Source organism: Phocoena phocoena, chromosome 8, assembly GCF_963924675.1.
Source record: "Phocoena phocoena chromosome 8, mPhoPho1.1, whole genome shotgun sequence".
NCBI lineage: Eukaryota > Metazoa > Chordata > Mammalia > Artiodactyla > Phocoenidae > Phocoena > Phocoena phocoena.
The window spans coordinates 58,457,401-58,474,486 of NC_089226.1; the positions used below are offsets into that span (position 1 = coordinate 58,457,401).

Here is a 17,086-nt window from a genome sequence, read left to right on the forward strand (position 1 = left end):
TGTTAAAATACTGATTGTGGGCCCCATCCATAGAATTTCTGATTTAAGTCTGAAAGGGTCGGGGGGGCGGTGGTTTCCAAGAATTTCTATTTCTAACAAGTTCCCAGGTGATCGGATACAGCTGTTATGTGGTCCAAAGGGACCACACTTTGACAGCCGCTGCCTTTACAATTATATGATTCAACTTCATCACCTGTATTAAGGTTGACCAATCATATCAGTTTGCCTGGGACAGAAGGCATGTAGCAGAAAACCCCTCAGTCCGAGGAAAACTGGGAAGGTTGGTTACCCTACCTGTCTAAGAATCTTTCCCAGGTTGCGTATGGGATATTTACTGCTACTGTCAAGTAGTCCTACCCTACAGCCAGGATAACAGGAAGTGCCTGAGAAGGGAATCCCATCACCAGTGACTGACATTTTGCTAGAGCAGTATTTAACAAAGATTCTCAAATTCAGACTCCTCCAAACATATTTTCTTTATTTCCTCCAGAGAACAGGCTTCAGTCCTCCGGTCCTTGTAAACATTTAACACAATCAGTGTGACAAACTATAAGCATCCATATCCTTGTCCTATGTTGCTGGGGTGAGTTTAAGGGAGAAGTTGGGACAAATGCAGCGAGCAAATGTGAGCTTCTTACTCACTTCAAAGTGGGTCCTGTCATGGAATGATAGCTCCACATGGGCCAATGCAGCTGACTTTTTGTTTCTTCCAAAGGGTACCCAATACAATAAAGGGCACCCATGGTCCTTCCATGGTCCTTGATGATGTTTCTGCTCACTGCTGGTCAGAGTCAATCTTTTTCATTAACTGGGACTCCTCTTCCCAAGGGGTCAGAGGTCAGAGAGCTGATAGCGTCGCACAAGACCATCTCGACAACACGTGTAGATCTGCTTCTCCCATGTGGCTACCTGAAACACAAGAGTTCATAGCTCAAAGGAAGCCTGGGATTCTTCCATTTCAAAAAAATAGAGCCTTGTCATTGACCCCTACTAGTACAAATGAGTCTGAGAAGCTTTATTGACTCCAAAGACAAGACTTACATCCATGATATATATAAAAAAAAAATAGCTGGCCAGAATCAAGGGGGCTCATGACTACAGAACAGAGAAACTAAGTGGCCAAGTGGAGAACAAACCCACTAGCATTGTGCATGGTTTAGCGCAGACAGTGTGTACTGGGGGAGCAGATGGTCCATAGAAAGGCCTGGGTATCCTTGAACCTCATAAAATTATATGCAAAGGAGTTCTCAAAATGTGCCTTTTTTTTTTTCTGAGGAGGATTTCATCAAATTCTCAAAGTAGTCTGAGACTCAAAGAAGGCTAAGCACCACTAATTTAATGGAAATGGCATGATTTCTGGAGTTAGCTTAATCACAGGTTTGCTAATATGTAGCTGCATGACCCAGAGCAACTTTCTCAACCCCTCTGGGCCCATTTCTTCATTTGTAAAATGAAAATGATACTTTAATTCACAAGACAGAACAATATGCAGGAATTTAAAAAAATGAAATGTATCTATTATATATTTATTTGTCTGGAAAGAGCTCCAAAATGTCATGTAAAATAACCCAAGTCATAGAGCAATACATATAGAATGATCCCAATTATGTACAAAGTAAAGACAAAACTATATTATTTATAAATACACAAAGATGTAAGTGCAAATTCTCCAAAAACAGTCTTAAAAGATACATGTCAAACTATTAATGCTAGTTACTTCAGGAAAGAGTGGAACCAAAAAAGTCTTAAAGCAGATTTTGAAGTCTGTACCAGTCTGTATTGTTTGAATTTTTATAAGTATGCATTAATTATAAAATTTTTTTTAATTATAAGAAAAAATAGGAATAATAATATTATATCTCAAGGGATGATAACAACTATTAAATAAGATAATATATGTAAAAACATCTAGAACAATGTCTGGTCAACAAATATTCTTTCCCCTTTCATTTTTCTCTTTTCACTCTAACCAAATCAGTCTTGAACTTAAATAATAATAATAACAACAACAATAGTAATAATAGCTAATGTTTACAGAATATTTAAAATATACAAAGAAATTTCATATGCATTATCTCACTGTTATCCTCATTTTACAGACAAATTGACAGACTGAGGAGGTAAAGTGATTTTTTAAGTTTCCAGAGCCAGTAAGTGATGAAGTCACTTCTGACTCAAAATTATTTCTTCCTATCCCACCCCTTAGTATTGTATTACCCCTAATAACCACAAAGTATCTGGATTCAGTCCCCTCAAAAGCCCTAGGTCCCAGGTGAGAATCACCCAGGCCTGGTCTCCTCTCAGGTCTGTACCTTGTACACAGGGTCACAGTCAGCCCCAGTGAGCTCAATGACATAGTCTAAGTCTTGCTGGACAATGAAACAGCTTCCATCACCTAAAAGGCAGAAAAAAAACTTAACTGAAGAGAAAGCTGCATGCAAAGTTAAAAAAAAACCAAACCCCTCAACATTTTAGTTTATTTCTGTACGTCACTAGCCTAAAGAAGATTGTCCTAAGACACAGAATGGTAGACAGGACTCATTATGTGGGCCAAATATGAGGACCTACAGTGACTGCCTAAAATGCTGGCCTTGAGAGGATCTGAAGGCCAAGTGCAAGCTCAGAGTTGTCTTTGATTAGCAATAACTGCTAAGGGCACAGAGCAAGCAACTGTAGGCTTATACATATATTTGCAAACTTATCCTAGACAATGATTTTTAACAGGGAATTTGCCTGTATAAATGTTTTCTTTAAGAAAACTATGTTCCCAGGACTTCCCTGGTGGCTCAGTGATTAAGAAACCGCCTGCCAATGCAAGGGACACGGGTTTGAGCCCTGGCCCGCAAAGATCCCACACGCTGTGGAGCAACTAAGCCCACGCGCCACAACTACTGAGCCTGCGCTCTAGAGCCCACAAGCCACAGTTACTGAGCCCGCATGCCATAACTACTGAAGCCTGTGTGCCTAGAGCCCGTGCTTTGCAACAAGAGAAGCCACTGCAATGAGAAGCCCGTGCACCGCAACAAAGAGTAGGCCCCGCTCGCCACAACTAGAGAAAGCCCACGCAGAGCAACAAAGACCCAACACAGCCATACATACATACATACATACATACATACATACATAAATAAATAAATATATATATAAAACAACTATGCTCCCAAATTATTCTTCAATCTATAAACTTGACCACATAAATCAGGCAAAGGAGAAAAGTTATACCAAGAAAATAAAAGTATATCTAATTTTTAAACTTAATTTTCTCAGAAGAGTATGCTCAAATGAAACTTGGAATGATCTATAAACTGCTGAATGGGTGACATTTTTGTTCCTGTTTTATTTAATATAAAAGTAGCACGTGCTCACTGAAGAAAACTTTAAAAATAAAGAAACAGGGACATCCCTGGTGGTCCAGTGGTTAAGACTCCACACTCCCAATGCAGGGGGCACAGGTTCAATACCTGTTTGGGGAACTAATATCCCATATGCTGAACGGTGCAGCCAAAAAGAAAAAAAATTAAAAATAGAAGTAAAGAAACAGAAGCAAAAAAATCACCCATATCTACCACTAAATATAATTACTGTTCACATTTTAATGTATTTTTCCAACCTTTTCTGTGTAAATTTTTATTTTACATGGTTGAGAGCATACTGCATAAAAGAATATCTTTATGCATAAGGTTTTTTTCTATATTAAGCTTATGACTTTGTCTAGAACCCTGGAAAAGAATCAAAAGATATTAATTAACCATTTGAAATTTTTGGAAATCTGAAAAACTGCTTTCCAAATTACCTGTTAATCAATTTTAATTTATCTGTTAATCTATACTGCAACCAGCAGCATACAGGAGGAATTTATCATTTCTTGCATTATTATTATTAAAAATAATCTTTTCCAAAAAAGGATTCATATATATTTTAGAGATACATATAGAAATATTGACAGGGGAGATAAGAAAGTCTGATTACCATAGCTCTTATTCTGCACTCAGGTTTCTATACACAAATCTACTTGATAAGCCCCAGCTCTATTCCCATTCCCTCTAGGAAGCCATTTCTAACCACCCCATATAGTAAACCCTTCCTCCCATCAACCTCTTGTAACGCTGATTATTCCTTTGATACTTCCACATATCTTTCCCTATAGCATAATTCTACTTTTTGTGAGTGTGTGCTTTTTCACTGGATCATGATGAGAAGAAACACTTTTTAGGAGGGCTTATAGGGCAAGGGGTAGTTACAGGAGTAAGAAGAAACTGTCACTTATAGAATGTCTACTTTATGTCGAGTACCTATTTTATCTCTAAGTAAACTGAGACTTAGAAAAGTGAAGTGGTTTACAAAGGTCATAGGACTATTAGATTAAACCATATACAACCACCATTTTTATAAATCAAAAATGGCCATATAGGGCTTCCCTGGTGGTGCAGTGGTTGACAGTCCGCCTGCCGATGCAGAGGACACGGGTTCGTGCCCCGGTCCGGGAGGATCCCACATGCTGCCGAGTGGCTGGGCCCATGAGCGATGGCCGTTGAGCCTGCGCTCCACAACGGGAGAGGCCACAACAGTGAGAGGCCCACATACCGCAAAAAAAAAAAAAAAAAAAAAAAAAAAAAAAAAAAAAAGGCCATATATTAGGAATTTCATAGAGCTGAATCTAATAGTAAGTGATGGAGTGAGGATATAAATTCATTGATTAGGTTGTCAGTTTGCATCCAAAATCTATGCTTTTTCTATATTATGCAACTGCCCAATAAAATAAAGGCTAAGTAGGAGATCAGGGCTAGAGCTATGGATTCCAATCATTAACAGCTAACACCATGAGAACAGTTGGTCCTTGAGGAAGCATGGAGAAGAAAAGGTAGAAGGACAAAGGCTGAACTCAGGAAGTATCTCTGGTTTAGGGACGGCAACAATACTAGGAAGGGCAAAAGGATTCAACGTCAACAAAAAATTAAGAGAACCTACAGTAAACCATGAATCATGCTAGGCACAATACCAGGGAAATCAGGGAAAGGAGCAGTAACTGGAGAAAGAGAATGATCAGGAGATTAATTAGTATCACCAAAGTCAAAAGACCTCATAGTTTTCAGAAAGAAATAACGTAACAGAATCCATTACCACTAAGAATCATGAAAGATGAAACATATGTACTCACTCATTCAACAAACATTTGCTGAGATTCTTCAGTCCTGTGCAAGAGCTGGGGTTACAGAGACGAAGAAGACGTGCCACCTGTCCTCAAGGAAGCTTAGGGACTAGTGGACAAGAGAGGATTGTACACATAAAAGGCCACTGGATCTAGCAAGGGGCTCATGATTGGTGGCCTTCAAGAGGGCAGTTTGAACAGAAGGATGGGGATGCAGGGCATACTGCAGAGATTTCAAGGGAAGAGTGTGGTATGGCAGCAAAAGGAATAAAATAAAATAGGATCATGAGTGCTGGCAGCAGCATCAAGGGAAGCTGTCACAAGCTTATGCCAGCTGTATTCTTTTTTTTTTTTTTTTTTTTTTTTTTTGGCGGTACACAGGCCTCTCACTGTTGTGGCCTCTCCCGTTGCGGAGCACAGGCTCTGGACGCACAGGCTCAGCGGCCATGGCTCACGGGCCCAGCCGCTCCGCGGCATGTGGGATCTTCCCAGACCGGGGCATGAACCCGTGTCCCCTGCATCGGCAGGCGGACTCTCAACCACTGTGCCACCAGGGAAGCCCTGTATTCTTTTTAAGGTTTTATATAGAGTACCACTGCATCACTAACTGATGCCCAGACATGTGGGAGAAAGAGATTGAGAGAGGGGGAGCACAGACAGCTAGAAAACTTAGGTGTACAGATTCCTGATTACTTTTTTTTTTTAACATCTTTATTGGAGTATAATTGTTTTACAATGTTTTACAATTGTTTTACAATAGTTTCTGCTTTATAACAAACTGAATCAGTTATACATATACATATGTTCCCATATCTCTTCCTGATTACTCTTTGCTATGGTCTGGACATCAAAGGGCTAGGGAAATAAGGCACCAGTTTTGACAGGGATGAAAGGGACCTATATCAGAGAGATGACTATGGAAATCTGGATACTGTCGGTTGCCTATTGTTTTCAATGTCTGTGAGCCTGTTTCTGTTTTGTATATAGATTCATTTGTATTATTTTTTAGATTTCACATATGAGTGATGTCATATATTTGTCTTTCTCTGACTTACTTCACTTAGTATAATATTCTCTAGGTCCATCCATGTTGCTGCAAATGGCAATATTTCATTCTTCTTAATGACTGAGCAATATTCCATTGTACATATATACACACCAAATCTTCTTAAGCCAATCGTCTGTTGATGGGCACTTGGGTTGTTTCTACGTCTTGGCTATTGTAAATAGTGCTGCTATGAACACTGGGGTGCATGTATCTTTTTGAACTAGAGTTTTTGTCTTTTCTAGATACATCCCCAGGAGTGGGATTGCTGGCTAATACAGCAACTCTATTTTCAGTTGGTTTCTTTTTCGGTATGCGGGCCTCGCACTGTTGTGGCCTCTCCCGTTGCGGAGCATAGGCTCTGGACGCGCAGGCTCAGTGGCCACAGCTCACGGGCCTATCCGTTCCGCGGCATGTGGGATTTTCCCAGACCGGGGCACGAACCCGTGTCCCCTGCATCGGCAGGCGGACTCTCAACCACTGCGCCACCAGGAAAGCCCTATTTTCAGTTTTTTAAGGAACCTCCATACTGTTCTCCATAGTGGCTGTACCAATTTACATTCCCACCAACAGTGTAGGAGGGTTCCCTTTTCTCCACACCCTCTCCAGCATTTATTATTTGTAGACTTTCTGATGATGGCCATTCTGACTGGTGTGAGGTGATACCTCACTGTGGGTTTGATCTGCATCTCTCTGATAATTAGTGATGCGGAGCATCTTTCCATGTGCCTGTAGGCCATCTGTAGGTCTTCTTTGGAGAAATGTCTATTTAGGTCTTCTGGGCACGTCATATATTATATAATTCTGGCCAATGACACAGGAGAGTAAGTCTGCTGGGCTGCTCCTGAGGAAATGTTCCTCATTCTTAAAAAGGGTAACAATTTGTATGTTATGGGAAGATAAGACTTGCAGCAGCTATCCTGCGCTGTAACCTGAGGGAAAAAGTCAGCATGCTAGGGAGGAGAGTGCCAAAAGATGAAGCAAAGCTGGGTTCTTGATATTATTTCTTTTTTCCTTGTTAAAACTTTTATTCATTTTTAAAATTTAAAATATTAAAAAAATATTTTTAGAATCATTTTACATTTACAGAAAAGTTACAAAGATAGTTCAAAAAGTTCTCATATGCCCCTCGGCCAGTTTTAATTTATAATTTTTTGGATTTCACCAGTCTTTAACGTCCTGGATGCAATCCAGGATACCATACTGAGTTAACTTTTCTTAGTCTCTCTGTTGACTTTGTTTTCAAATCACTAAATTAATCTAATGTGGAGCCATCATAAACCCGAATGTCTTCTTAAGTGAAGTAGTACATTTTCCTAATTACTGAAGCCATTTTCAGTTGGGTGTTCTGTTACTAACAGCCAAAAACATCCTAACTGATACACCAAAATACTCACATAAGGTGGTCCCTTCAGGCCTATAGACCAGTCCTCCTCACCTACACATTCCTATGAGGATTCAGTGTCCCTTAATAGACACCTTCTTCCATGTATTTTCCCCAACCCCACTCCCAAACTCCATTCTAAATATTTTGTACTGGTTACACCAAGGTACTCACTTTACCCAGACTATGCATGTAAAACATCAAACACAGTACCTACTGCATGCTAGGCACCTAATAAATGATAGATCCCTCCTTTCTGCCCCGCTTCACTTATTTATGACTTTGTACACACTATAGCCTTGGCCTTCAATGTGCATCATCTTTACATCTCCAGTTGGTAAAATATTTATTGGATTACACATCACCCAGTCCATGAAGACATCCCAGCAGCATTCCTACCACTCGAGTTAGCTGTTCCCCATGTTCCCATATAGTCTTCTGCTGCAGTACTTATCAAATGGTATTCAATCACATGTCCACATGTCTGTCTGTCTTACTAACTGTGAGCTCCTTTAGAGCAGAGACTGTAACTGATTCGTTATTGAATTCTCAATGATTTGCAATAAGGGCCAGTACGTTTACTCTGACAATGTTTATTGAGCACCAACTACATAGTGGGCACTGAAGTAAATGCTGGGGATAACACAATGAATAAAGCGCAGTCATTACTCTCAAGGAGCTCAAATTGGAGGGGGCAGAGACAATTACAAGTAGGGTATTAAACACTATATAAAAAGTACAGTACGACAAAGAATCGTGTAGGACTATGAGCCTAGCCCTGCCACAGACCAGGAACTTAAACCTATGTTTAGTTGAACTATATAAAATCACCTCCCTCAACTGGCCCCTGGACCCACCTTGACTAGCAATGAATCCGTCTCTGAAACTCAGCAGGGACATAACTGGTGCTCCTGATCTGTGGATGACTTGTACTGGAGCCCTAGGATTCAGAATAAATGGGGCAATTTTACAATTTTTTTTCCTTCAGAAGCAATGTTTGACTATATTCAACATACAGCACTAACTGCATAACAGCACAAAGGACAAATGTGGACAGAAATTAAACATTCATATGGTTTCTTTCCTGGCAAAATCCTTGAATGGTAGATCAAGGTAGTCTGTTCAAAACCACCTTGGAGTGAATCTAAACATGTTATTGAGCTGTATTAACTAAGTCACCACTGATATTTCCAGTTTTTAGGGGACGCCTGACAAGGGTTTAAGATAACAATGTTAACAATATGTTAATCGTTTTACTTATAGACAGAATTAAGACAATTGTGAAATATTAAAATTGTCAGGACTCTGTAAAATGAAAAAGGAAGGTGAGAATCAATTACATATATGTGACTTTATAACAATAATCAGGTTCCCTATCTCCATGGAGGCAAAAACAAGTACAAAACGAAAATAAATTATGGAAGAAAAGGTATAAGCTAGTCATTCTTCAGCTGAAATTTTTTCACTGCTCTTGGAATAAAGTCCAAACTCCTTGGGAGGGTATGTAAGTTCTTTCTAAGCAAATTCCTGTTTTCCTGTCTGGCATCACTTCTCATCATTGCTCCATCGGCAGGGTACATACTTGTCGTATTAAACTACACAGAGGTCCCTTAAAGTGCCATACTTTTTTTTTTTTTTTCGGTACGCGGGCCTCTCACTGTTGTGGCCTCTCCCGTTGCGGAGCACAGACTCCGGACGCACAGGCTCAGCGGCCATGGCTCACGGGCCCAGCCGCTCCGCGGCACGTGGGATCTTCCCGGACCGCGGCATGAACCCGTGTCCCCTGCATCGGCAGGCAGACTCTCAACCACTGCGCCACCAGGGAAGCCCAAAGTGCCATACTTTTACATGCCTTCATGCTTCTCTATATGCTATTCTACCTAAGGCAGGTCCTTCTCTTCTTTACTTGGTAACTTTCTACTAGACCAGATCCAATTAAAGCCTCATTTCCTTGGAGAAGTAGTCTCACCTTCTTCCCTCTCCTTCTCGATGGTTCCTCAAATTCTTGTGTATAGCCTTGTCAGACCACTGATCACACTGTGTCATAACAGTCTTTTACTTGTTCATCTTTACTATTAGACTCCAAATGCCTCAAAGGCAGAGTTTTTATTTTTTACTCCTGTTTTTCACTGCCCTGCACAAAGCCCAATGCCTACAGAAGCCATTCAATAAATATCAGTTGAACAAAGGAAGGAAACAGAAGGAGGAAGGGACAGAATTGTAGAAACTATTAAATCCTGGGACAAATAGGTTGTGGATTCCCTTTGGATATCTTTAAGACCACGATAAAGCCTATTTTAGATAGGTTATGATCACAGCCAAATAAAGAATCAGAGCTGGCTTACCTGAACTAAAAATGATCAATCTTAGGCCAACCCAGATCTAATACCATGAAGAAAATTACTAAGCTCCTTAAAATGAAAAGTTTTACACAATTATTGTAAGTGAAATGTTAGTTCATTATTTAAGCTTAATTTCCAAAGCAATCATGACAATCATGACAGTATGAATCAAATTACCTTTTAATGTGATTCCAGGAATAATAAGAACAATCAGACAATTCACACTGGAAAACCTTTATAAACGGAAAAACATACTCTTGATTCAATAGCCATTTGTATGCCAGACTAAATCACTGTGAAAGCCAATAAAAATTTCCACTCTGCAGAAGACCTGCATCATGCAAACAAATGGGGACTCACCTTGGACTCCTCACATCCAGCTGATAAATGTTTCCATCCTGTGTCCCAGCCAACAGCAAGAAGCCAGAAAGAAAACTACAGCAGTTGAAGGCATCTGAGCCAATAAAGAGGAACACCTGGAACAAGTAGGAGACAAAGATGCAGGTTTCATACGATTTCCCCTTAACACATTGACTCATGGGATCCTTGAAACTAAAAAGTCTCCTTTACCCTCTTTCCAGCACAACCCTCCATTTGACAAACACTTGCAATTCACACATTTAAGTTTTGCTTCAAGGCACTTGTGACAACCTTTTGAAGGGAAAGAAACAAAGTGGCAATTTAAAGAATCACAAGTCACCCATGTACCTGAAAAAAAAAAACCCAAACTATTAGACTTTTATTTATTCCTTAGTGTTAGTTCAAACAGTAAAGTTTGAAAGTTCTAAAAAAAGAAAACAAAACAAACAAAAACCCCTGATTTCCCTTTGGAAGTAAAAGCCAGCATGGAAATTCAGAGTATAAAGGCAATATGCTCAAAAATAGTGATGTTCCCAGAACAAACTTTGAAAATGGAAACATCACCAGCACACTGAAGTCATGAGATGAAATGAAAATACAAAGCCTGTGGTCAAACCAAATCATTCAAGCTGTCTGGGTGATGATGACAGGAGCTGGAAAGAAATTTAGAAAATCTCAAGAAACTCAGAGTTTAATTAAGAGCAGAGTCTGCTTGGCAAAACCTCAGCAAATGAAGGAAGAAAATTCAATTCTTCTATGAAAGATATTCTGGTCATTAATTAATCTAGAGCCCTGAATGCGTGAGTCCTTTACTCAGAAAATCTTCACATTACCTTAGAGGAAGAAGGGAATCTATAGAACCTTATCATTTTACATACAGCACACTAAGGCCCAGAGGGAAAGTGACTTGATAAAGGTCACAAAGCAGTAGGACATTTAATCTCATCACATAACACTATGTGGTAAATCCTACTATGACAAGTTTAGTGATGAGGAAACTGAGGCTCAGAGAGGTTAAGTAACCTGTCCAATGTCACAGCCATTAGGAAGAACCAGGATTTAAATGTTGCCCTTATTCCATATCCCATGCTCTTAATCACTATACTGTACTGCCTCTCACTCATGCAGCTTCTTCAAAAGGTGAACATACAGAGAAATCAGAAATGTTTTCAAAACAGCTTTCCAAGAATCAGAGTGACCCAGGTTGCCCCAGAGTTCAAAGGTCTTAGAGGAACCACTTACTGGCTGCCTGCTCTGCAGTCCCAAGCACTGAAGTTTCTTATCTTCTCGGGCCAACAGCAGCATTTTCGACTCTGTTCCAACCTCCCGTTCACCTGCATGACAGATAAGCTATGTCAATAATGGGCTAGGCTGATCAGCTGGCAGTACCCAGAAAGCACAACTATTGATGGCTGTTTACTGAGTTATTCTGTTAGTGATTCACTTATTAATATTAAAAAAACATTATGTTCTATATCTTGACTGTGGTATTGTTTATATGACTGTACATATTTGTCAAAACTCACAGAACTGTGCAATTAAAAAGGATAACTTTTACTACATGTAAAATATATCTCAATAAACCCAACTTTAAAATATTATTATTAAGTCATCTCTAATATGGAAAGATACCATACTTGGAGCAGGAGTACAAGGCTGAACAAAGTAGACAGTCTCTGCCCTCAAGGCTCTTATGGTCTGAAGGAAATGAGATCTATCCATTCACTAAACAAATATTTACTGAGGGACAAGGTACCTACTCTCAAGGAGTAGTAGATTCTAGATTCTAGATTCTAGTAGAAATAGGAAATAGTAAAATAAGCAAATAAACAAGTAGGATATCTTCAGACAGTGATGAGTTCCACAAAGGAAATAAAACAGGAAAATATAACCAAAAGGGAGTAGATGGTGGGAAAATGAGTGGGGGAAGGTAACTTTAAACTTCAATTTTATTTATTTATTTTTAAATATTTTTTATTTTATTTTTGGCTGCGTTGGGTCTTCGTTGCTGCATGTGGGCTTTCTCTAGCTGTGGTGAGCGGGGGCTACTCTTCGTTGCAGCGCATGGGCTTCTCATTGTTGTGGCTTCTCTTGTTGCAAAACACGGGCTCTAGGCGGGCAGGCTTCAGTAGTTGTGGCACGCAGTCTCAGTAGTTGTGGCTCGCGGGCTGTAGAACGCAGGCTCAGTAGTTGTGGCGCACGGGCTTAGTTGCTCCGCAGCATGTGGGATCTTTCCGGACCAGGGCTCAAACCTGTGCCCCCTACATTGGCAGGTGGATTCTTAACCATTGCACCACCAGGGAAGCCCTAAACTTCAATTTTTAAAAGGTTTCATGGAGGTTATTTTCCAACTGAGACATGAATGGTAAACAGAAGCCAGCCATGTGAAAAGTTTTGGGAGGTATATTCTAGGCTAAGGGAAGAACAAGGCAAAAGCCGGGAGGCTGGCAGTCTGTTGTGCTCAAAGAACAGAGACCTATGGCTGGGACACAGTGGAACTGGCAGAGGGTGGTGTGACTTGAGGCTGGAGAGGACTGCAGGGGTTAGAAAGTGTAAGCATTTGTAATAAGCCATGGTAAGGGGTTAGGATTTTAATACATAGTTGTCCCTCGGTATTTACAGAAGGTTGCTTCCAGGACCCGCCGCAGACACCAAGATTCGCAGATGCTCAAGTCCCCAGAGTTGGCCCTCCATATCGAAAGGTTCCACATCCGCAGATTCAACCAACTGTAGATTGTGTTCTGAATGAGGAACCCATGGATATGGAGGGCCAAACATATGTATAAAAGGAGGCCACTATGGACTTCCCTGGCGGTCCAGTGGTTAAGACTCCATGCTTCCAGGGCAGGGGATGCAGGTTCAATCTCTGGTTTGGGAATTAAGATCCCACATGGCCAAAAAAACCCAACCAAACAAAAAAATACAAAAAGGAGGCTGCTAGAGGAGAGTAGAGACAAAGGAGAGTGATATGACTTGTGTTTTTTATTTATTTACTTTTTTTTAATTTTAATTTTTTTATTTTGGCTGCACTGGATCATTGTGGCGGCATGTGGACTCTTAGTTGCGGCATGCGGACTCTTAGTTGTGGCATGCGTGTGGAATCTAGTTCCCTGACCAGGGATCAAACCCGGGCCCCCTGCATTGAGAGCACGGAGTCTTATCCACTGGACCACCAGGGAAGTCCCTTGATTTATGTTTTTTAAATGACCACGATGGTTCCTCTGAGGAGAATAGATTATAGAATAGTGCAGGCAACAGATGATGGTAGAATGGATGAGGATGCTGGCAGGAGGAAGGGAGAGCTGGAGGAAGAACGTGAGGTGGAAAAATGAGCAACATTCTGAAGGTAGAGATGACAGACTTTGCTGATGCGGGACATGAGGAACGGTGGGGGTGAATCTTGAATGAATCTCAGGCTTTGGGCTTGAGCAAGAAGATGGTGGTGCCATTTACTGAGATGGGGAAAAACAGATTTGGGGTGGGAGGAAATCAAACACTCCGTGTTATAAGTTCAAGATGTCTATTAGACATCTAAATAGAGTCTGAAATGCAAGTGAAAGATCTATGCTTTAGATATACTTTTGGAAATCACCAGCTTAAATACAATGTTTAAAGTCATGGAAATGATGAGATCACCTAAGAGAGAAATTGTAGAGCTGAGGGGCCCTCCAATATTTAAAGGTAGAATAAAGGAGACATGTAAAAGGAGATTGGGACTTCCCTGGTGGTCCAGTGGCTAAGGCTCCACGCTCCCAATGCAGGGGGCCCGGGCTCAAACCCTGGTCAGGGAACTAGATCCCACATGCTGCAACTAAAAAAGATCCCACGTGCCGCAACTAAGACCCAACCCAGCCAAATAAATAAATAAATGTTTTTTTTTAAAAAGGAGACTAAGAAGCAGCAGCCAATGAGATAGAGAGAAAAGCAGTGTAGTGTGGTAGTACAGAAGCCAAGAAAGCAAAGTGTCCTGAAGAGAAGAGTTTACTATGTTGTATCCTGTTGAGAATTTGGAAGGATAAGCACAGAGAAGTAACACTGGATTATGCAACATGGAGTCACTGGTGACCTCGACAAGAGCTCCTGCTGGTTAAGTAGCTGGGGCACAAACCATCCTAGGGCGGGTTGAACAGTAAGTGGGAAGTGAGGAAATAGAGGAAACAAGAATATTTTCATTTAAATTACTTTAAACCAACTAATTTTTAAAAACTCAACCTTATTTTAAGTAGTATCTGTGAAATCTTAGGTTTGAAGTGACGTATGTGTGCATTAATATATAACTATTAAAAATGTGTACTGTCTGAAATGATCTTGTTTACTACTCACTGCACATGTGTCACACTTTGGGAAATACTCTTCCTATTAATCGATTAATTCCCAAAGAGGGGCGAGGCAACATGTGGTAGTCGCAACCATTTTAATTCTTGGACCACAGTTTATCTACATGGGAAGTTTAAGAGAGTGAGGAGAGTACCTGCAGTGTGTCCACAGTGAGGGGCAAAATTCACCCAAATGAGCTGAAAACATATATCCACACAAAAACCTACACAGGGATATTTATAGCAGCTTTATTCATAACTGTCCAAACTTGGAAACAACCAACATGTCCTCCAGTAGATGAATGAATAGATAAACTGAGGTACATTAAAACAATGGAATATTGTTCAGTGCTTAAAACAATGAGGTATCAAGGACTTCCCTGGTGGCACAGTGGATAAGAATCCACCTGCCAATGCAGGGGACATGGGTTCGAGCCCTGGTCCGGGAAGATCCCACATGCTGCAGAGCAACTAAGCCCGTGCACCACAACTACTGAGCTTGCACGCCACAACTACTGAAGCCTGCGCACCTAGAGCCCGTGCTCTGCAACAAGAGGAGCCACCGCAATGAGAAGGCCATGCACTGCAATGAGAAGGCCATGCACCGCAACGAAGAGTAGCCCCCACTCGCCACAACTAGAGAAAGCCCCCCTGAAAAACATTTTAAAAATAAACAAATAAATAAATGGAAAAAAAGAAATGAGGTATCAATGCATGAAAAGACATGCAGGAACCTTAAATGCATATTACTAAGTGAAAGAAGCCAATCTGAAAAGGCTACATAGTTTATGATTTCAACTGCAACATTCTGGAAAAGGCAAAGCCATGAAGACGGTAAAAATATCAGTTGCGAAAGGTTATAGGGGATGAAAGGACGAATTGGTGCAGCAAAAGGGATTTTTCAGGCAGTGAAAAATCTGCATGATACTAGAATGATAAATCCATGTCATTATACATTTGTCCAAACCCACAGAATATACAACATCAAGAATGAATCCTAATTTAAACCTTGAACTTTGAGTGATAATGATGTGTCAGTTTAGGTCTATCAACTGTAACAAAAGTACCACTCTGGTGGGGGATGGTGATAACAGGGGAGGGTGTGCAGGTATGTGGACAAAGGGTATACAAGAACTCTATCTGCTCAATTTCATGTGGACCAAACTGCTCTAAAAAATAAAGCCTCTTAAAAAAAAGATACGAGAAGCAGAGATGATGGTAGAAAAATAGTCCTATGGAAACAGAGAAGCAAGTATGTTATAATCATAGGAAAATAAGAAAAGAATGCAAGCTGCCTTATTAGGACCTTTATCATTCTGACTCAACCAGAGCTATCGCTCTACTCACCTATTTCCCCCTACTATGCTTACGCCAACTTCTGGCCCAAAGAAGCATATCTCTACCCAACAGTCAATTTTACCTCCACACTATTTTAATGTGAACTGCCCCTACCCCTATCCCTGCCCTAGTTCCCATTCTCCCATCCTTCCCATTCTTGTCTGTTCAACTTGAATCTATCCTTCAAGGTTCAACTTCTTTTGTGACATCTCTCATCTATACTAACCTAAAACACTCTCTTCTTCCAAAAAAACATTATATTTGCATTAAGTGAATCACTAAGTTACTTCAGCCAAAATTTTATTGTTCTCTGTTTTACAGGCATTAGTCTCATCTGCTAAATTAAATTGTACTTACTCAAATGCAATAACTGTGACATATACTTCCTTTGTAGATTCCAAAGCAACAGGAACATAGTAGATATGCAACAAATATTAATCTTATGGTAAAAATGGAAATACCAGCTACAGAGCAGGAGAGAACAAGGAAGAAAAGGAGAAACTAAGGCAAACACTGAAGGAATATAAGGAAACAAAATAAATTCATATACTGTTATCAACTCACTGGGCATCTGCTCAGGGGAGCCGAGGTTTATAGAGTTGTCAGCAGTACCCACAGCCACTCCGTTGATGGAAGACCCACAGTCTGCAATGACTCCCAAGCAGGCTGAGCGCCCACAGTCCCAAAGTCGTGCTGTCCCATCTCGAGAACCAGATACCACATTCTTCCCCCGATCAACAATGGCTGTATCCAGGATACCTGGCAAGAGAAAAAAAAAAAGACCCTAAAATGGAGTAGGTAGTAAAGGAACTACAAGGGCAGAGAAGACATATCTGCATAAATGACTCTATTCCTTCACAAACAAGTACTGGATATGTACTACAGGCTGGTGCCAGAAAAACAGAAATAAACAGAACAGAGTCCCTGTTTCCCAATGACTAGCTGCAAGAGACAGACATGGAAAAGAAGCTTTGGATTTAATTTTTAGTGGCATGTGGTTTTCTAGAGCAGTGGTTTTCAAGTTATTATTTTGGCTTTAGAACCTGTTTTTTTTTTATTAATTTATTTTTTTAAAAAATCGTTACTGGAGTATAATTGTTTTACAATGTGTGTTAGTTTCTGCTGTATAACAAAGTGAGTCAGCTATACATA

The 17,086-nt window shown here is 40.4% G+C and overlaps 1 protein-coding gene across 1 annotated transcript in view; it reads right to left on the reverse strand.

The window, feature by feature from the left end:
- Window positions 1–451: 451 nt before the first annotated feature.
- Window positions 452–17,086, reverse strand: part of PAAF1 (proteasomal ATPase associated factor 1) — a 41,444-nt gene continuing 24,809 nt past the window's right edge. Inside the window, exons 7-12 of the mRNA XM_065881485.1 lie at window positions 16,499–16,693; window positions 11,523–11,614; window positions 10,281–10,396; window positions 8,436–8,518; window positions 2,313–2,395; window positions 452–909 (exon numbers count right to left, since the gene is read on the reverse strand). Of these exons, the coding sequence (XP_065737557.1) occupies window positions 832–909; window positions 2,313–2,395; window positions 8,436–8,518; window positions 10,281–10,396; window positions 11,523–11,614; window positions 16,499–16,693 (647 nt within the window). The 3' untranslated portion in view covers window positions 452–831. The remainder of the gene's footprint in view (window positions 910–2,312; window positions 2,396–8,435; window positions 8,519–10,280; window positions 10,397–11,522; window positions 11,615–16,498; window positions 16,694–17,086) is intronic.